Raw genomic sequence first — 21,228 nt, 5'->3', positions numbered from 1 at the left:
CAGAACAGTCACCTTTTCTGTGTTCCTTTGACTATGCTTAGGTTGAGACTTGCTGGATGCTGATGCATTCTGTGATGAATGAAGCCTGCTAAAGTCTAAGTCTGATCTCGGACAAAGTCTGAGATTCAAGACGATCATGTGTATCTGTGTACATGTCTTTCAAATCAGTAGTGACTGACCTAAAATATTTCCCAGCTTTATTAGGTACATTTAGGTAGAAGATGTTGGCACATTGTTCTTCACTAGCAATTCGGCATCAAAGCTGGAATAGAGGCAAATGCTGTACCCTGTTTTCAGACAACCTCAATTCATTAATGTCCCATAACTACTTTTAGCTGGATCAATCACCTCTGGTGAGACATCGCAACTTTCACATACTTTCTTTTATAATTTGTGACAAATAGGTAGATAGGATGATACAGTTATAGATTTATATATTTCCATAAATGATAAATGTGTCAGCCATAATTTCTTAGAGTTTTTCTGCCCTCTCTTTTAGGTACATATGTAAGAGTGTAATTGCCATGTCATAGGGAAAGCATATCATCAACAGCGGTAGAAACAATGAAAATGTTTCAATATTTCACTGCAGTAGTGTCATGTACTCTCCTGATATGCGACTTCTGAACTCTACTGGTATGTATCTATCCTTGTTTGTGTGTTTTAAATTGAGCTTTAGTTGACACGACGTTATATTGTTTATAGGTGTTCAACATAATAATTTGATATTCGTAGATGTTGCAAAGTTATCACTGCAGTAAGTCTAGTTAATGTTATCATCTGTCACAATTGATAGTTACAAAGTCTTTTTTCTTGCATGAGAGCTTTTAAAATCCACTTTTCTAGCCACCTCAAAGGTTTCAGTATTATTAACTATGGTCATTATGCTGTGCATTACATTCCCCAGGCATTTATTTTATAACTGGAAGCCTCTACCTTGTGATCCCGTTTACCTGTTTCACCCACCCCACCTCCCACCTCTGGCTACCATTGATCTGTTCTGTCTATGAGCTCAGTTTTAGAAAAAAAATTTTTAAGATTCCATATATAAGTGAAATCACATGGTATTTGTCTCTCTCTAACTTTTTTCATTTAGCTTAATGTTCTTATATTGTCATAAATGGGAAGATACCCCTCAGGAATATCATTTTGAGTTTGAGGAGTCCAGTTTCATTGTTTTCCACATGGCTGCCCAGTTTTCCCGCCACCATTTATTTAAAAGATTGCAATCTCCTTATTGCATCAATATATTCTTGGCCCCTTTGTAATAAATTAGTAGGCCATATAATGTGTGGACTCATTTCTGGCCTCTTTATTCTATTCCATTGATTTAGGTGCCGGTTTTTTCCAGTCCATACTGTTTTGTTTAATATAGCTTTGTACTACTGTTTGGAATCAAGGAAAATGATGCTTCCAGCTTTGTTCTTCTTTATCAATATTGCATTGGCTATTTTGTGGTTCCATACAAATTTTAATTTTTTTCCTTTTTTCTGCCATTGGAATTACATTATCATTTTATCCTTTCTACATGATCATTTTATCCTTTCTACTGCTGTTGACTATATGTTTTCCCATTACATGGCAATTATACTCTAACATATATATCTGAAAGAGAGAAAATGAGGCCTAAAATCTTTAAGAAATTGTGGCTGAGATTCCACACTTGTCAGAATATGTAAATTTACAGATTGAAACATACCTTAGTTATTCTCCTATCTAACCTGCTTGTCACAAATTGTAGAAGAAAGTATATGCAAGTTGGGATGTCTCACCAGAGGTCATTAACCTAACTAGAAAATAGCAATGAAGCAGTAAGGAAGGGATGCTGTTTGAAAATAGGATTCAGCTTTGGCTCTCTTCCAGTTTTGGTGCTGATTTTCATTTGAAAAATAATGTGGCAACCATCCTCTACTCAGATGACCCTGATAAAACTGGGAAACATTTCAAACTAGTTGCCAAATAAAGATATATATAGATACATGTGGAAGTCTTAACTCTGACTTTGTCAGAGATCAGGCTTGAACTCAAGCAGGCTTCATTCATCACAGAATGCATCAGCATCCCGACCCTTTGGAGGCACATCTCAATCTAAGTAGAGCCAAAGGAACAAAGCTCAGAAAGGAGAACTATTCTGACTTTCACAGAGCCAGCAGGAAGTACCCCATGACCAGATGATGTCACATGACCAGAAATGCTGCTGGTGATGATTCCTGACATTTACATTTCTAGGAAAGATTCTTAAGTACCAACCCAATTAAGGAAAAGATCAAACACTAATTTACAGAGGCCTCTGATAAAACACTAAGAAAGCAACTTCCTCCATGACAATTATCCAAAACTACAACAGGAACATAAATAACATCCAGGAAAGTCCTGCTTATTGGTCCCAACATTGGGGGTCCAGGGTATAAAAGTCCCAGAACAGGAGGAGTCCTCAGAATCTGAGAAACTCAGCTCTGAGCCAGAGTCTACCCTCCACCACAGACACAATGACCCACTCGTGCTGCTCCCCGTGCTGTCAGCCCACCTGCTGCAGGACCACTTGCTGTGAGTCCAGCTGCTGCAAGCCCTGCTGCCCCCCAACTTGCTGTCAAACCACCTGCTGCAGGACCACCTGCTGCAAACCTACTTGTGTGACCACCTGCTGCCAGCCCAGCTGTTGCAGCAAACCCTGCTGTCAGCCCACCTGCTGTGAGTCCATCTGCTGCCAGCCCTCCTGCCCTCCAACTTGCTATCAAGCTAGTGAAACCACCTGCTGTAGGACCACCTGCCGCAAGCCTACTTGTGTGACCACCTGCTGTCAGCCCACCTGCTGTGTGCCCAGCAACTGTGGACAAACCTTCAGTGGGTCCAGCTGCAGCCAGTCTTGCTGTCAGCCAGCTTGCTGTGCACCTGTGTACTGCCATAGAATCTGCTACCACCCCACGTGCTGCTGCCTGCCTGGGTGCCAAGACCAGAGCTGTGGATCCAGCTGCTGCCAGCCTTGCAGCCGCCCTGTCTGCTGTCAGACCACCTGCTGTAGGACCACCTGCTGCCGCCCTAGCTGTGTGTCCAGCTGCTGCCAGCCTTCCTGCTGCTGATCACCTTGCCAAGGATCCACTGTCCCTATACAACACCTTCTATTAATTGCCTTGCTACCTGGGGACAAAACAAAATCACTTCCTAGACTTTGCTGACAACTGACATGATCTACCAGAATTTCAGTTACTCATCTCCTTGCTTAAGAGCTTGTGAATTAGCTTGACAGAGTGCAGGGGGCTTCCTCCAATTGTCTTCCTCTGGTGTAGAGGACCATGTGCCAACACTCTGCATCTGTGATAAGGAAGTATGTCTTGGTTTTGACTCTGAAAATAGGATTGACCATCTAGTTCTTCTGAGTAACTTAAGAAAACAAGCTCTCAGAATGTTTCTATAGGCCTCTGCAGCCTATCATAACCTTTATAATCATATGTTCTCTTTTGCTATCCTCATAGTTCTTGTATCATGCTTTCTCCTTTTATGCTCACTTTGAGTTTTACCTGTATGTTTCTCAATAAATGGTGTATCAAAATTCTTCTGCATGTGTTTGATTTATTTCATCACATTCCTCATATAGAAATTTATATATTATATGTCTTATCCAATATGAGCATCATATTACCCCCTTCCTAATTATTATCTCATTATTAAAAACCCATTTCATTGTGTAGTGTGATTTACCTAATAATAAACAGACTCATCCAGGATGAAGTCTTCTGTTCCTGCTCAAGGGCACTTACATTTACATCCTAAGGAAGTATTAATAGATGTCTGAACCTCAGTGACTATGTCCTTGGCAATCTATACTTGCTGTCATTGTTCATGTGGTTATCTATTGCTGGGCCTGGACACACCATGAGATACTCCAGGGAAATTATGTTCAGACTATTTCTCCCTGCCCTCTATCTTTGCATGATATCTTTTCATGATATATTTTCATCCGTCAGCAATTAGTAACTCCTGTCTGCCCACTGGTCTATCGAGATGAGGAGTCCAAAATGACCAGGTGATAGTTTATACATAGATTATATTTCCTAAAATATGTGACTTTTATAGTATTTAAACCTTCAATCCAGGACAGTGTAGATCCATGGGGAGGGGAAGAACAGATTCCCATATATGTCACCCTGAGTTAAAGTGAGAGGGTTCACTGCTACTTCCCTTTCTGAAACCATGTATACCACCTTTGTGGATATACATGGTACTACCTATATGGGAACCACAGGGTGGCCATTAGGTCAAAGCATGTGCCATATTCAGAAACAACATATCAATCTCGAGTGCTGTCATCTCTTTTTTGGTTCTTTACTGCACATCTACAAGACCATTCAAATTTTCCATGGGTCGGCCATCTCTGGATGAAACTGAAAGAGGCTTAATACTCTTGGCTTAAAACTCAACATTCAGAAAACTAAGATCATGGCATCTGGTCCCATCCCTTCATGGCAAATAGATGGGGAAACCATGGAAACACAGAGACTATTTTGAGGGGCTCCAAAATCACTGCAGATGGTGACAGCAGCCATGAAATTAAAAGATGCTTGCTCTTGAAAGAAAAGTTATGACCAACCTAGACAGCCTATTAAAAAGCAGAGAATTACTTTGCCTACAAAGGTCCATCTAGTCAAAGCTATGGTTTTTCCAGTAGTTATGGATGAAGGTGAGAGTTGGACTATAAAGAAAGCTGAGCACCGAAGAATGGATGCTTTTGAACTGTGGTGTTGGAGAAGACCCTTGAGAGTCCCTTGGACTACAAAGTGATCCAACCAATCCGTCCTAAAGGAAATCAGTCCTGACTATTCATTGAAAGGACTGATGCTGAAGCTGAAACTCCAATGCTTTGGCCACCTGATGTGAAGAACTGACTCATTTGAAAAGACCCTGAAGCTGGGAAAGATTGAAGGCAGGAGAAGGGGATGACAGAAGATTTGATCATTGGATGGCATCACCGACTCAATGGACATGAGTTTGAGTAAGCTCCAGGAATTGGTGATGGGCAGGGAAGCCTGGTGTGCTGCAGTCCATGGGGTCGCAAATAGGCAAACATGACTGAGTGACAGAACTGAACTGAACCAGACGATTCTAATTTTCCATGGGTCAGCCATTTCTGTCATGTGATGTATGGTAGAACAAGTAGATCCCATGTTCATTTGCCTCTTATTGATCTTGTTCATCAAAAAGTGGGTCCAAAGTTTTACTCTTCAGAATCCTATGACAATATTACTATAAGCTGGTGGATAGCACTGCTGATAAGGACAACAAATCCATGTTTACAACATGGAATCATAGTAAAGAAGAATTGCTGTCTTTTCTTTGCACATGTAATCTAAGAGGAAAACTAGCTTGCCTTGAAGTTAGATGGCTAGGTTTCCTGAGCGATATTATTCTCTGCTTCTGACTAACAGCATATACAGCAGGGCCAGCCACGGTCAGAGTGAGCTTGCGCTGTTGGTCCACACAAATCTTCCATCCCTGCCACCATGGCTACTCCGTTCATGCTCCCTTGTGTAAGTATCGATGCACCTAAAGATAGAGATGGGATAAGATATCCCAAACTTGTAGCCATCCAGTGTCTCCTTTGTGGTAAACACTCTGGAGGTCATTGATGTGAGACACAAGCGGGAAACACTTTCTGCCCTCACACCTACCTCCATCTAAATAATTCTCCAAATCCCTTTACTTTCCACTCTTGCTCCTCCCTTGGCTCAATCCATACATTTTCTCCAAAAAAAAAAAAAAAAATATATATATATATATATATATATATATATATATATAATGGACATGTGTACAGACTCACTGTTCACTGTGAATATTTTCTCTTTCCACTGCCCTTGCACAGCAGAAGTGTTATCTGTCGTAATCAAAATTCTCCATTTGGCTTCAAAGCTTCTACTGAAGTTAACATTGATGAAATTTAAGATATTGAATGCTCATATATTAAGATCAGTTTGATTTTGTAGGAATCAAATGGAATTGGGTTGGTAATTATTTTCAATATTATTTTTAATTAGAGGATAATTACAATATTGCAATTGTTTCCACCATACATCAACATGAATCAGCCATAAGTATATGTATGAAGGCGGAAACAGACAGTACAGGCTCCATGTTGAAAGCAGGACTCCATCTTTGGGCCAGACTGTGGATTTTGAGCTATATGCCCAGTATCTATAGAAATGACATATCAACTGGAAAACCAGACCCCCTAGATGGAAGAGCCCCACTGCTTGTACCTAGACCCTCCGTCACCTAAAAGAATACCCTAATCATCTGTGTAACTGAGTAGAATCATAATTCTATTATGCTTATTGGGGTATGACCACAGATCTATTAGGGAAAACCACTAGACCATTCAGGTATGACCTAAATCAAATCCCTTATTATCATACAGTGGAAGTGAGAAATAATTTTAAGGGTCTAGACCTGATAGATAGAGTGCCTGATGAACTAGGGACGGAGGTCGTGACACTGTACAGGAGACAGGGATCAAGACCATCCCCATGGAAAAGAAATGCAAAAAAGCAAAATGGCTGTCTGAGGAAGCCTTGCAAATAGCTGTGAAAAGAAGAGAAGTGAAAAGCAAAGGAGAAAAGGAAAGATATAAGCATCTGAATGCAGAGTTCCAAAGAATAGCAAGAAGAGATAAGAAAGCCTTCCTCAGCGATCAGTGCAAAGAAATAGAGGAAAACAACAGAATGGGAAAGACTAGAGATCTCTTCAAGAAAATTAGAGATGCCAAGGGAACATTTCATGCAAAGATTGGCTCGATAAGGACAGAAATTGTATGGACCTAACAGAAGCAGAAGATATTAAGAACAGGTGGCAAGAATACACAGAAGAACTGTACAAAAAAGATCTTCATGACCCAGATAATCACGATGGTGTGATCACTGACCTAGAGCCAGACATCCTGGAATGTGAAGTCAAGTGGGCCTTAGAAAGCATCCCTACGAACAAAGCTAGTGGAGGTGATGGAATTCCAGTTGAGCTATTCCAAATCCTGAAAGATGATGCTGTGAAAGTGCTGCACTCAATATGCCAGCAAATTTGGAAAACTCAGCAGTGGCCACAGGACAGGAAAAGGTCAGTTTTCATTCCAATCCCAAAGAAAGACAATGCCAAAGAATGCTCAAACTACCACAAATTGCACTCATCTCACAAGCTAGTAAAGTAATGCTCAAAATTCTCCAGGCCAGACTTCAGCAATACGTGAACCGCGAACTTCCAGATGTTCAAGCTGGTTTTAGAAAAGGCAGAGGAACCAGAGTTCAAATTGCCAGCATCTGCTGGATCATTGAAAAAGCAAGAGAGTTCCAGAAAAACATCTATTTCTGCTTTATTGACTATGCCAAAGCCTTTGACTGTGTGGATCACAATAAACTGTGGAAAATTCTTCAAGAGATGGGAATACCAGACCTCCTGATCTGCCTCTTGAGAAACCTATATGCAGGTCAGGAAGCAACAGTTAGAACTGGACATGGAACAACACACTGGTTTCAAATAGGAAAAGGAGTTCGTCAAGGCTGTATATTGTCACCCTGCTTATTTAACTTATATGCAGAGTACATCATGAGAAATACTGGGCTGGAAGAAGCACAAGCTGGAATCAAGATTCCCAGGAGAAATATCAATAACCTCAGATATGCAGATGACACCACCCTTATGGCAGAAAGTGAAGAGGAACTAAAGAGCCTCTTGATGAAAGTGAAAGAGGAGAGTGAAAAAGTTGGCTTCAAGCTCAACATTCAGAAAATAAAGATCATGGCATCTGGTTCCATCACTTCATGGCAAGTAGATGGGGAAACTGTGGAAACAGTGTCAGAATTTATTTTGGGGGGCTCCAAAATCACTGCAGATGGTGATTACAGCCATGAAATTAAAAGATGCTTACTCCTTGGAAGGAAAGTTATGACCAACCTAGATACCATATTGAAAAGCAAAGACATGACTTTGCCAACAAAGGTCCGTCTAGTCAAGGATATGGTTTTTCCTGTGGTCATGTATGGATGTCAGAGTTGGACTGTGAAGAAAGCTGAGTGCCAAAGAATTGATGCTTTGAACTGTGGTGTTGGAGAAGACTCTTGAGAGTCCCCTGGACTGCAAGGAGATCCAACCAGTCCATTCTAAGGGAAATCAGCCTGGGTGTTCTTTGGAAGGAATGATGCTAAAGCTGAAACTCCAGTACTTTGGCCACCTCATGGGAAGAGTTGTCTCATTGGAAAAGACTCTGATGCTGGGAGGGATTGGGGGCAGGAGGAGAAGGGGACGCCAGAGGATGAGATGGTTGGATGGCATCACCGACTCAACAGACATGAGTTCGAGTGAACTCCGGGTGTTGATGATGGACAGGGAGGTATGGCATGCTGCGATTCATGGGGTCGCAAAGAGTCAGACACGGCTGAGCGACTGAACTGAACTGAACTTGCAGTCCCCTGATAGAATTCACTCACAGAGGCTACAAACAAAGATACAATATTCCAACTGTTTGAGTGTTTAGTTGAACACTTCCATACCTCCAGTGGTGTGACTTCCTACTGCCGTGGTAACCCATTCCATTTTTAAGCATCTCTTATAAATAGAAATTGATTGCTTTAGAATTTCTCCTTCCCCCAATCCAGTCTCCTGAATCTTTTGCTCACTGGGATCACTTGTTAGACAGAATGGTGTTGCTGAGCTGTTACTCTTCCCAGGAGAAGATGCCTGTACTGCAAAATCACAGTGATTTCTCCCTTATCCCCGGCATGTGCTCACTCTCCCACCTCTTGGGATGTGCTTTTCTGCATGCCCAGTATTTGCCTACTGACTACAGAACCTGAAGATTCTCATTTTTCCCCAAGACCTCTATCACTGACCTTTTCAATCAGATATGTAGTGTTAAGGTTAAGTCAGAGTAGTTTCTGTAAATATTCTAGACGTTTCCAGATTCTAGTTTAGTCAAATGAAATATCATTGAAACAAATAGATGTACATGATCATTCTTTTGACTTTTATTTGTGCCTTTGTAAGATGCTTCTAGTGTACACTATCCACTTTCTGTACTAAGTTCCCTCATAGATTTGTGCTTCTGTTTATCTTATCTTCAACCATAAATTCTCCATGGTGGAAAAAGACATTAGCTCTGTTATGGGAATTAATATCAGATAGAAGAGAGTTCAAATTTCTGTTCTGCTACTCATTAACACTTGATTAGGGGAATATATACATAAGTCACCTCAAGAATTGTTTATATCTATCTTCCTACTACTCTCTTTCTATGTAGTATGTCTACCCATAGATTAGAAGTATTTTCTTTCTCTTTCTGTCTCTTACTGGCTCAGTCAGCCTGCAAATAGACACCTTTTGCAAAACCAACAATTCTTATATTTTCAGGGATATCTCAAAACAAATTGATTCATCACCATTATTAGTAGAGAATCATTGTTTCTCTTACTTGTTCCATGATAATGTAAGATTTTATCTACTTTATTTAAGTCTGTATGCCTGACTTAACATAAACCATTCTCAAATTTATAAATTATTTAACTTCCAAGTCATAGAATTAATAAGAACCTGTAGCACATCTGTAGAGAACAGCAGAGTTTAGTGCTACCCTCAATGATTAAAGAATACATGAGTAATAACTGCCAGCCCATTGTGGTTTGTAGACTTTTTGATGATGGCCATTTTGGTTGGTGTGAGATGATACCTCATTGTAGTTTTAATTTGCATTTCTCTAATAAAGAATGATGGTGAGCATCTTTTCATGTGTTTATTAGCCATCTTTATGTCTTCTTTGGCGAAATGCTTGTGAGAGGGTAACAGGCAGGAAGGCCAGGGGTCTCCAAATGGAGGAAGTAAGCTGCAAGTGTCAGACATTTTTTCTCTCTCTCTTAAGTGGCAGGAGGAAACAAATGACAAGTGTTAAGAGTTTTTTCCCCTTCTCTATACAAATGTAAAAAGAGGTTTCTCTTAAAATCCTGTGTTGCCATGAAGGCCCCTGATTCCACCTGAACGTAACTGTTCTCAGACCTTGAGCTAATCAGTGCGTTTTCTATGGAAATGTTTGTCTTAAGCTGTGTTAATGTGCTATGTATGGACCCTAGACTGTCTTCAAGTCGGTTCCACCAAGACTCAGAACCCACTTGACAAACGAGTGTGTTTTACTTATACAGTGTTCTCCTAATCTATGTTAATGAAATCATATATTTGCTTGGTAAACTGCCTTTTCTTCAAGATTCATGTCAATCGTTTTATGGCCTGGGATGACTCAGCTGCTGCCAATGTTATCTCAAAATGCATGTTGTGGGTGAGGGGCCTGGTGCCATTCTCTGAGTTTTGAGAAATTTCCTTTCTCTGATTAGCAGACTGCTAGTAGCTATATACGGAGAAGGCAATGGCACCCCACTCCAGTACTCTTGCCTGGAAAATCCCATGGACGGAGGAGCCTGGTGGGCTGCAGTCCATGGGGTCGTGAAGAGTCGGACATGACTGAGTGACTTCACTTTCACTTTTCACTTTCATGCATTGGAGGAGGAAATGGCAACCCACTCCAGTGTTCTTGCCTGGAGAATCCCAGGGACGGGGGAGCTTGGTGGGCTGCCATCTCTGGGGTCGCACAGAGTCGGACACGACTGAAGCGACTTAGCTTAGCTTAGTAGCTATATAACATCCGGCTAAAGACTAGCAGTGGGGCATTCTCTCCGCCCCTTTCTGATGTCTATGTCAGAAGCTTTCTCTATATCGTTTATACGTTAACAAAACTTTATTACACAAAGGGTCTGAGCAATCAAAGCTCAGAAGCTCGTCACTAGCCCTGGATTGAATTCTTCTCCAGAGGTCAAGAATCCTGTCGTCTTTCATGGTTTAGCAACAACCTTTCACTTATTTAGTTCTTCTGGCCACTTTTTGATTGGGTTGTTTGGTTTTTTGGTATTGAGCTGCTTGGGCATATGCCCTCAGGAAACTTTAATTGAAAAAAACACATCTGCCCCAGTGTTCATTGCAGCACTAATTTACAATTGCAAGGACATGGAAGCAACCTAGCTGTCTATCAACAGATGAATGGATAAAGACATTGTGGTAGATAATTGTGTACATTCCATACACAATGAAATATTACTCAGCTATAGAAAGGAACACATTTGAATCAATCCTAATGCAGTGGATGAACTTAGAGCCTATTATACGAATGAAGAAAGTCAGAAAGAGAAAGACAAATTCACAAATTAACGCATATCTATAGAATCTAGAAAGATGGTACTGATGATCCTATTTGCAGGGCAGCAAAGGAGATACAGACATAAAGACCAGATGTATGGTCACTGTGCAGGAGGGAGAGGGTAGCATGACTTGAGAAAGTAGCATCGAAACATATACATTACCATATATGAAGTGAACGTGTGTATATGTGTGTGTATGTGTGTGTTCGTCACTTGGCCATGTCTGACTCTTTGAGACTCCATGAACTGTAGCCCGCCAGGCTCTTCTGATCATGGAATTCTCCAGGCAAGAACACTGGAGCCATTCCCTTTTCAGGGGAATCTTCCTACCCTGGGTTTGAACCCAGGTCTCCTGCATTGCAGGCAGATTCTTTACCATCTGAGCCACCAGGGAAGCCCCGAAGTGGATAGCCAGTGGAGATTGGTAGTGTGATGCAGAACCCAAAGCTGGTGCTCTGTGCTGACCTAGAGGGTGAGATGGAGAAGGAGGTGGGAAGGTGGTTTAGGAGGAAGGGATGTATGTGTTGTAGCCACGCGTTCCGGGAAACATACTCAGTCAGAAGGACAATGCAGGTAGTGGAGTGCAGTTTATTACACCAGCGGGCCCAAGTAGAGTCTCCTCTTAGCCAAGGACCCCGACCAGTTTTTGTGAAAACTGTACATACCCTAAGTGTTCTTGCCCAAACCAACCTCCCGAAATTCTCTGAAACTAGTCTGAACAAAGGAAAAGAAAGACACAATCAAAGTTAACTTGTGATTCATATGCCTTAAGCCTAGGTAGTTAGCAGTGGACAATTATCAACAGACCTGTGGTCATACTCCAATAAGCATAATAGAATTTATGATTCTATTCGGTTACACAGATGATTAGGGTATTCTTTTAGGTGATGGAGAGTCTAGGTATGAGCCCTGGGGCTCTTCCATCCAGGGGGTCTGGTTTTCCACTTGGTATGTCGTTTCTATAGATACTGGGCATACAGCTCAAAGTCCAGAGTCCGGACCAAGATGGAGTCCTGCTTTCAAGATGGAGCCTGTTCTGTCTGTTTCCTCCTTCATATATATACCTATGGCTGATTCATGTTGATGTATGGTGGAAACCATTGCAATATTGTAACTATTCTCTAATTTAAAATAATATTGAAAATAATTACCAACCCAATTCCATTTGATTCCTACAAAATCAAACTGATCATAATATATAAGCATTCAATATCTTAAATTTCATCAACTGTTAACTTCAGTAGAAGCTTTGAAGCCAAATGGAGAATTTTGATTATGACAGATAACACTTCTGCTGTGCAAGGGCAGTGGACAGAGAAAATACTCACAGTGAACAGTGAGTCAGTACACATGTCCATTACATATATATATTTTTTTTTTTTTTGTTTGTTTTTGTTTTGGAGAAAAAGTGCCCTGACGAAATGATGTTCTTTCCCTATTTGCATGAGGTAAAAGGACTGACTGTTTGGATTGAGCCAAGGGAGGAGCAAGAGTGGAAAGTAAAGGGATTTGGAGAATTATTTAGATGGAGGTAGGTGTGAGGGCAGAAAGTGTTTCTCACTTGTGTCCCACATCAATGACCTCCAGAGTGTTTACCACAAAGGAGACACTGGACGGCTACAAGTTTGGGATATCTTATCCCATCTCTATCTTTAGGTGCATCGATACTTATACAAGGGAGCATGAATGGAGATCCATGGTGGCAGGGATGGAAGATTTGTGTAGACCAACAGCGCAAGCTCACTCTGACCGTGGCTGGCCCTGCTCTATATGCTGTTAGTCAGAAGCAGAGAATAATATCCCTCAGGAAACCTAGCCATCTAACTTGAAGGTGAGCTAGTTTTCCTCTTAGATTACATGTGCAAAGAAAAGACAGCAATTCTTCTTTACTATGATTCCATGTTGTAAACATGGATTTGTTGTCCTTATCAGCAGTACTATCCACCAGCTTATAGTAATATTGTCATAGGATTCTGAATAGTAAAACTTTGGACCCACAAACCCACTTTTTGATGAACAAGATCAACAGGAGGCAAATGAACATGGGATCTACTTGTTCTACCATACATCACATGACAGAGATGGCTGATCCATGGAAAACTAGAATCATCTTGTTCAGTTCAGTTCCATCACTCAGTCATGTCCGACTCTTTGCGACCCCATGGACTGCAGAACACCAGGCTTCCCTGCCCATCACCAACTCCTGGAGCTTACTCAAACTCATGTCCATTGAGTCGGTGATGCCATCCAATGATCAAATCTTCTGTCGTCCCCTTCTCCTGCCTTCAATCTTTCCCAGCTTCAGGGTCTTTTCAAATGAGTCAGTTCTTCACATCAGGTGGCCAAAGTATTGGAGTTTCAGCTTCAGCATCAGTCCTTTCAATGAATAGTCAGGACTGATTTCCTTTAGGATGGATTGGTTGGATCTCCTTGCAGTCCAAGGGACTCTCAAGAGTCTTCTCCAACACCACAGTTCAAAAGCATCAATTCTTTGGTGCCCAGCTTTCTTTATAGTCCAACTCTCATATCCATCCATGACTACTGGAAAAACCATAGATTTGACTAGATGGACCTTTGTAGGCAAAGTAATTCTCTGCTTTTTAATAGGCTGTCTAGGGTGATCATAACTTTTCGTTCAAGGAGCAAGCGTCTTTTAATTTCATGGCTGTAGTCACCATCTGCAGTGATTTTGGAGCCCCCCCAAAATAGTCTCTCAATGTTTCCATTGTTTCCCCATCTATTTGCCATGAAGTGATGGGACCAGATGCATTGATCTTAGCTTTCTGAATGTTGAGTTTTAAGCCAAGAGTATTAAGCCTCTTTTAGTTTCCTCAAGAGATGGCTGACCCATGGAAAATTAAAATGGTCTTGTAGATGTGCAGTAAAGAACAAACTTAGAGATGACACCACTCAAGATTGATATGTTGTTTCTGAATATGGCACATACTTTGACCTAATGGCCACTCTGTGGATCCCATATAGGTAGTACCATGTGTATCCACAAAGGTAGTATACATGGTTTCAGAAAGGGAAGTAGCAGTGAACCCTCTCACTTTAACTCAGGGTGACATATATGGGAATCTGTTCTTCCCCTACCCATGGATCTACACTCTCCTGGATTGAAGGCTTTAATAGTATAAAAGTCATATTTTTTAGGGAATATAGTCTATGTTTAAATTGTCACCTGGTCATTTTGGACTCCTCATCTAGAAAGAACAGTGGGCAGAGAGAGGAGTTACTAGTTGCTGAGGGATAATTATCATGAAAAGATTGAGGGCAGCGAGAAATAGTGAGAACAAAATTTCCTTGGAGTATCTCATGGTGTGTCCAGGCCCAGCAATAGATAACCACATGAACAATGACAGCAAGTATAGCTTGCCAAGGACATAGTCACTGAGGTTCAGACATCTATTAATACTTCCTTGGGATGTCAATGTAAGTGCCCTTGAGCAGGAACAGAAGACTTCATCCTGGATGAGTCTGTTTATTATTAGGTAAATCACACTACACAATGAAATGGGTTTTTAATAATGAGATAATAATTAGGAAGGGGGCTAATATGATGCTCATATTGGATAAGGCATATAATATATAAGTTTCTATATGAGGAATGTGGTGCAATAAATCAAACACATACAGAAGACTTGTGGTACACCATTTATTGAGAAACATACAGGTAAAACTCAAAGTGATCGTAAAAGGAGAAAGCATGATACAAGAACTATGAGGATAGCAAAAGAGAAAATATGATTATAAAGATTATGATAGGCTGTAAAAACCTATAGAAACATTCTGAGGGCTTGTTTTGTTAAGTTACTCAGAAGAACTAGATGGTCAATCCTTTTTTCAGAGTCAAAACCAAGACATACTTCCTTATCACAGATGCAGGAATTGGCACATGGTCCTCCTACACCAGAGGAAGACAATTGGAGGAAGCCCCCTGCACTCTGTCAAGCTAATTCACAAGCTCTTAAGCAAGGAGATGAGTAACTGAAATTCTGGTAGAGCATGTCAGTCGTCAGCAAAGTCTAGGAAGTGATTTTGTTTTGTCCCCAGGTAGCAAGTCAATTAATAGAAGGTGTTGTATAGGGACAGTGGATCCTTGGCAAGGTGATCAGCAGCAGGAAGGCTGGCAGCAGCTGGACACACAGCTGGGGCGGCAGCAGGTGGTCCTACAGCAGGTGGTCTGACAGCAAACAGGGCGGCTGCAAGGCTGGCAGCAGCTGGATCCACAGCTCTGGTCTTGGCACCCAGGCAGGCAGAGGCACGTGGGGTGGTAGCAGGTCCTATGGCAGTACACGGGTGCACAGGAGGCTGGCTGGCAGCAAGGCTGACAGCAGTTAGAACCACCGCAGGTTTGTCCACCGCTGCTGGATGCACAGCAGGAGGGCTGACAGCAGCTGGTCACACAGGTAGGCTTGCAGCAGGTGGTTTCAGTGATTTGACAGCAAGTTTGGGGGCAGGAGGGCTGACAGCAGCTGGACTCACAGCAGGTGGGCTGGCAGCAGGTGGTCACACAAATAGGCTTGAGGCAGGTGGTCCTGCAGCAGGTGGTCTGACAGCGGATAGGGAGGCAGCAAGGCTGGCAGCAGCTGGACCCACCACAGGCGGGCTGACAGCAGGTGGTCACACAGGTAGGTTTGCAGCAGGAGGTCCTACAGCAAGTGTTTTCACTAGAATGATAGCAAGTTGGGGGGCAGCAGGGCCGACAGCAGCTGGACTCACAGCAGGTGGGCTGGCAGCAGGTGGTCACACAAGTAGGCTTGAGGCAGGTGGTCCTGCAGCAGGTGGTCTGACAGCAGGCAGGAGGGCAGCAAGGCTGGCAGCTGCTGGACCCACCACAGGCGGGCTGACAGCAGGTGGTCACACAGGTAGGTTTGCAGCAGGTGGTCCTACAGCAGGTGTTTTCACTAGACTGATAGCAAGTTGGGGGACAGCAAGGCCGACAGCAGCTGGACTCACAGCAGGTGGGCTGGCAGCAGCTGCTCACACAAGTAGGCTTGAGGCAGGTGGTCCTGCAGCAGGTGGTCTGACAGCAGACAGGAGGGCAGCAAGGCTGGCAGCAGCTGGGCTCACAGCAGGTGGGCTGGCAGCACGGGGAGCAGCAAGAGTGAGTCATTTTGTCAGTGGTGGAGTGTGGACTCTTGTTCAGAAGTGAATTTCTCAGATTCTGATGACTACTTCTGTTCTGGGGCTTTTTATACACTGGACCCCCAAAGTTGGGACCAATAAGCAAGACTTTCCTTGTTATGTGTGTTGTTTTTGTAGTCAATGGGAAATTATCCAAGAGGAAATGATTTCTTTAGTGTTTTGAGGCCTCTATAAATTAGTGTTTGATCTTCTCTTTAATTAGGACTAGTACTTAAGAACCTTTTCCAGAAGTGAAAAAGAATAAGGAATCATCCCAGCAGCATCTCTGGTCATGTGACATCATCAGGTCATGGGATAGTTCTTCCTGCCTTGGCCAGGGTCAGAACAGTCACCTTTTCTGTGTTCCTTTGACTATGCTTAGGTTGAGACTTGCTGGATGCTGATGCATTCTGTGATGAATGAAGCCTGCTAAAGTCCAAGTCTGATCTCGGACAAAGTCTGAGATTCAAGACGATCACGTGTATCTGTGTACATGTCTTTCAAATCAGTAGTGACTGACCTAAAATATTTCCCAGCTTTATTAGGTACATTTAGGTAGAAGATGTTGGCACATTGTTCTTCACTAGCAATTCGACATCAAAGCTGGAATAGAGGCAAATGCTGTACCCTGTTTTCAGACAACCTCAATTCATTAATGTCCCATAACTACTTTTAGCTGGATCAATCACCTCTGGTGAGACATCACAACTTGCACATACTTTCTTTTATAATTTGTGACAAATAGGTAGATAGGATGATACAGTTATAGATTTATATATTTCCATAAATGTGAAATGTGTCAGCCATAATTTCTTAGAGTTTTTCTGCCCTCTCTTTTAGGTTCATATGTAAGAGTGTAATTGCCATGTCATAGGGAAAGCATATCATCAACAGCGGTAGAAACAATGAAAGTGTTTCAATATTTCACTGCAGTAGTGTCATGTACTCTCCTGATATGAGACTTCTGAACTCTACTGGTATGTATCTATCCTTGTTTGTGTGTTGTAAATTGAGCTTTAGTTGACACGACGTTATATTGTTTATAGGTGTTCAACACAATAATTTGATATTTGTAGATGTTGCAAAGTTATCACTGCAGTAAGTCTAGTTAATGTTAACATCTGTCACAACTGATAGTTATAAAGTCTTTTTTCTTGCATGAGAGCTTTTAACATCTACTTTTCTAGCCACTTTCAAAGGTTTCAGTATTATTAACTATGGTCATTATGCTGTACATTACATTCCCCAGGCATTTATTTTATAACTGGAAGCCTCTACCTTGTGATCCCGTTTACCTATTTCACCCACCCCACCTCCCACCTCTGGCTACCATTGATCTGTTCTGTCTATGAGCTCAGTTTTAGAAAAAAATTTTTTAAGATTGCATATATAAGTGAGATCACCTGGTATTTGTCTCTCTCTAACTTTTTTCATTTAGCTTAATGTCCTCAAGGTCCATTCACATTGTCATAAATGGGAAGATATCCCTCAGGAATATCATTTTGAGTTTGAGGAGTCCAGTTTCATTGTTTTGCACATGGCTGCCCAGTTTTCCCGCCACCATTTATTTAAAAGATTGCAATCTCCTTATTGCATCAATATATTCTTGGCTCCTTTGTAATAAATTAGTAGGCCATATAATGTGTGGACTCATTTCTGGCCTCTTTATTCTATTCCATTGATCTAGGTGCTGGTTTTTTCCAGTCCATACTGTGTTGTCTAATATAGCTTTGTACTACTGTTTGGAATCAAGGAAAATGATGCTTCCAGCTTTGTTCTTCTTTATCAATATTGCATTGGCTATTTTGTGGTTCCATACAAATTTTAATTTTTTTCCTTTTTTCTGCCATTCGAATTACATTATCATTTTATCCTTTCTACATGATCATTTTATCCTTTCTACTGCTGTTGACTATATGTTTTCCCATTACATGGCAATTATACTCTAACTTATGTATCTAAAAGAGAGAAAATGAGGCCTAAAACTTTAAGAAATTGTGGTTGAGATTCCACATTTGTCAGAATATGTAAATTTACAGATTGAAACATACCTTAGTTATTCTCCTATCTAACCTGCTTGTCACAAATTGTAGAAGAAAGTATATGCAAGTTGGGATGTCTCACCAGAGGTCATTAACCTAACTAGAAAATAGCAATGAAGCAGTAAGGAAGGGATGCTGTTTGAAAATAGGATTCAGCTTTGGCTCTCTTCCAGTTTTGGTGCTGATTTTCATTTGAAAAACAACGTGGCAACCCTCCTCTACTCAGATGACCCTGATAAAACTGGGAAACATTTCAAACTAGTTGCCAAATAAAGATATATATATAGATACATGTGGAAGCCTTAACTTTGACTTTGTCAGAGATCAGGCTTGAACTCAAGCAGGCTTCATTCATCACAGAATGCATCAACATCCCGACCCTTTCGAGGCATGTCTCAATCTAAGTAGAGCCAAAGGAACAAAGCTGAGAAAGGAGAACTATTCTGACTTTCATAGAGCCAGCAGGAAGTACCCCATGACCAGATGATGTCACATGACCAGAAATGCTGCTGGTGATGATTCCTGACCTTTTCATTTCTAGGAAAGATTCTTAAGTACTAGATCCGATTAAGGAAAAGATCAAACACTAATTTACAGAGGTCTCTCTATAAAACACTAAGAAAGCAACTTCCTCCGTGGCAATTACCCTAAACTACAACAATAACATAAATAACATCCAGGAAAGTCCTGCTTATTGGTCCCAACATTGGGGGTCCAGGATATAAAGCCCCAGAACAGGAGGAGTCCTCAGAATCTGAGAAACTCAGCTCTGAGCCGGAGTCCACCCTCCATCACAGACACAATGACCCACTCGTGCTGCTCCCCGTGCTGTCAGCCCACCTGCTGCAGGACCACTTGCTGTGAGTCCAGCTGCTGCAAGCCCTGCTGCCCCCCAACTTGCTGTCAAACCACCTGCTGCAGGACCACCTGCTGCAGACCTACCTGTGTGACCACCTGCTGCCAGCCCAGCTGTTGCAGCAAACCCTGCTGTCAGCCCACCTGCTGTGAGTCCATCTGCTGCCAGCCCTCCTGCCCCCCAACTTGCTATCAAACTAGTGAAACCACCTGCTGTAGGACCACCTGCCGCAAGCCTACTTGTGTGACCACCTGCTGTCAGCCCACCTGCTGTGTGCCCAGCAGCTGTGGACAAACCTTCAGTGGGTCTAGCTGTGGCCAGTCTTGCTGTCAGCCAGCTTGCTGTGCACCTGTGTACTGCCATAGAATCTGCTACCACCCCACGTGCTGCTGCCTGCCTGGGTGCCAAGACCAGAGCTGTGGATCCAGCTGCTGCCAGCCTTGCAGCCGCCCTGTCTGCTGTCAGACCACCTGCTGCAGGACCACCTGCTGCCGCCCTAGCTGTGTGTCCAGCTGCTGTCCGCCTTCTTGTTGCTGATCACTTCACCAAAGAACCCGTCTCCTAGCAACACTTTATAGCAACTGAGTTGCTTCTTGGGGACAAAAAATTACTTCTTAGACTTTGCTGACAACTGGTATGCTCTACCAGAATTTGTTACCCATCTGCCTCTTTAAAAGCTTATAAATCAGCTTGATAGAGTGCAGAGGGTTTCCCCCAGTTGCCTTTCTCTGGTGTAGGAGGATCATGTGCCAGGCATCTTTGATAAGGAATTATGTCTTGGTTTTGACTCTGAAAATAGGACTGACCATGTTGTACTTCTAAGTAACATAGGAAAACAAATCCTCATAATGTTTCTATAGGTTTCTGCAGCTTATCATAATTAATATAATCCTATGTTTCTCTATCAATATCCGCATGACTCTTGTACCCTGCATTTTCCTTTTATGATACCTTTGAATTGTCTTCCTAGATGCAGTTGTCTTGCCCGTGTGTTTCTCAATAAATTCTTTGCCATAATCTTCCTATATTGTGTTTGATTTTTACATGGCATTCCTGATATAGAGATTTAAGTACATACTACATACTATATGCATTATCCATTATGAGTATCATGTTAGCTCTCAAAATCAATTATTAGCTCATTAAGTAAATTGTGTAGTATGCTTTAGCTAATAATGAACACACTCATCAAGGATAGAGTCTTCTGTTCCTGCTCACAGATATTTCCCTTTACATCCCAAGGAAATAGATGCTTGAACCTCAGTGACTAAGCTGTAGTTGTTGTCTTTGTTTATGTACTATTGCTGGGCATGGACACACCATAAGATATGCCAAAGAAATTATGTTCAGACTATTTCTCCCTACTCTCTACCTCTTCTTGATAACCATCCCTCAGCAATTAGTAACTGTAAAAGAACGCCTGTCCCCACACAACACCTTATGTTAACTGACTTGCTACTGAGGACAAAAAAATAACTTCTTAGACTTTGCTGACAACTGGTATGCTCCACCAGAATTTGTTACAAATCTCTCTTAAAAAAAAAATTGTGAATCAGCCTGATGGAGTTCAAAGAGCTCCCCACTGGTCTACCTACATGAAGAATGCAAACTGATCAGATGATGAACACGACTGAGTGACTGAACTGAACTGAACTGATATTCCTTCAAAGAGATGTGACTTTCACAGTGTTAAAGACTTCAACCCAGGATGGGAAGCACAGATTCCCAAGAACGTTACCTTGAGTTAAGCTGGGAGGATTCACTCCTACATCAATTTCTGAAACCATGTGTACTACCTCTGTGGATATATTTGGTACTACCTACATAGGAACCAGGTAATGGTCTTTGGATCAAGATATACACCACATCCAGAAGACACTATATCAAAACCATGTGTTGTCACCTCTAAGTTGGTTCTTTGCTCCACATTTGCAAGACCGTTCCAATTTTCCATGGGGCCAGTCATCTCTGTCATGTGATA

General features: G+C 41.9%; 2 protein-coding genes across 11 annotated transcripts; one reads left to right on the top strand and one right to left on the bottom strand.

Annotated features, from left to right (window-relative positions):
• The first annotated feature begins 2,489 nt into the window (after positions 1-2,489).
• LOC113878126 (keratin-associated protein 9-3-like) lies at positions 2,490-19,784 on the top strand. Of its 9 annotated transcripts, XM_027518988.1 has the most exons (4): positions 2,490-2,551; positions 2,609-2,896; positions 2,960-3,042; positions 19,204-19,784. In XM_027518988.1, exons 1-4 carry the CDS (start codon positions 2,490-2,492, stop codon positions 19,782-19,784), a joined length of 1,014 nt encoding a protein of 337 aa, XP_027374789.1. The 9 variants fall into 9 exon arrangements, with proteins under 9 accessions (XP_027374789.1, XP_027374790.1, XP_027374797.1 ...); XM_027518989.1 differs by lacking the exon at positions 19,204-19,784 and having other exon boundaries at positions 2,609-3,080; XM_027518996.1 differs by lacking the exon at positions 19,204-19,784 and having other exon boundaries at positions 2,490-2,695; positions 2,861-3,080.
• On the bottom strand, positions 15,334-16,338 carry LOC113878134 (keratin-associated protein 9-2-like). Of its 2 annotated transcripts, none has more exons than XM_027519016.1 (3): positions 16,066-16,338; positions 15,921-15,981; positions 15,334-15,533 (listed from the first exon to the last, which is right to left on the bottom strand). In XM_027519016.1, the coding sequence occupies exons 1-3, from the start codon at positions 16,336-16,338 to the stop codon at positions 15,334-15,336; spliced, it is 534 nt and encodes a 177-aa protein (XP_027374817.1). The 2 variants fall into 2 exon arrangements, with proteins under 2 accessions (XP_027374817.1, XP_027374818.1); XM_027519017.1 differs by having other exon boundaries at positions 15,334-15,636; positions 15,829-15,997; positions 16,292-16,338.
• Positions 19,785-21,228: the final 1,444 nt, after the last annotated feature.

Source organism: Bos indicus x Bos taurus, chromosome 19 (genome assembly GCF_003369695.1).
Source record: "Bos indicus x Bos taurus breed Angus x Brahman F1 hybrid chromosome 19, Bos_hybrid_MaternalHap_v2.0, whole genome shotgun sequence".
Classification (NCBI taxonomy): Eukaryota; Metazoa; Chordata; class Mammalia; order Artiodactyla; family Bovidae; genus Bos; species Bos indicus x Bos taurus.
The sequence above is the reverse complement of the archived record's forward strand: the minus strand, read 5'-3'. Positions and strand labels throughout refer to the sequence as shown.

What these genes read in the sequence shown, in the direction of transcription:
- LOC113878126 (XM_027518988.1), top strand. Translation starts at nt 2,490, where the DNA reads ATGACCCACTCGTGCTGCTCCCCGTGCTGTCAGCCCACCTGCTGCAGG. An exon ending in CCAGCTTGCTGTGCACCTGT is followed by an intron (nt 2,897 to 2,959) that starts GTACTGCCATAG and finishes CCAAGACCAGAG; the next exon opens with CTGTGGATCCAGCTGCTGCC. An exon ending in GACCACCTGCTGCCGCCCTA is followed by an intron (nt 3,043 to 19,203) that starts GCTGTGTGTCCA and finishes CAATGACCCACT; the next exon opens with CGTGCTGCTCCCCGTGCTGT.
- LOC113878134 (XM_027519016.1), bottom strand. Translation starts at nt 16,338, where the DNA reads ATGACTCACTCTTGCTGCTCCCCGTGCTGCCAGCCCACCTGCTGTGAG. An exon ending in TGACCACCTGCTGTCAGCCC is followed by an intron (nt 15,982 to 16,065) that starts GCCTGTGGTGGG and finishes ACCTGCCTCAAG; the next exon opens with CCTACTTGTGTGACCACCTG. An exon ending in GTCCAGCTGCTGTCGGCCCT is followed by an intron (nt 15,534 to 15,920) that starts GCTGCCCCCCAA and finishes GCTGCCAGCCAG; the next exon opens with CCTCCTGTGCACCCGTGTAC.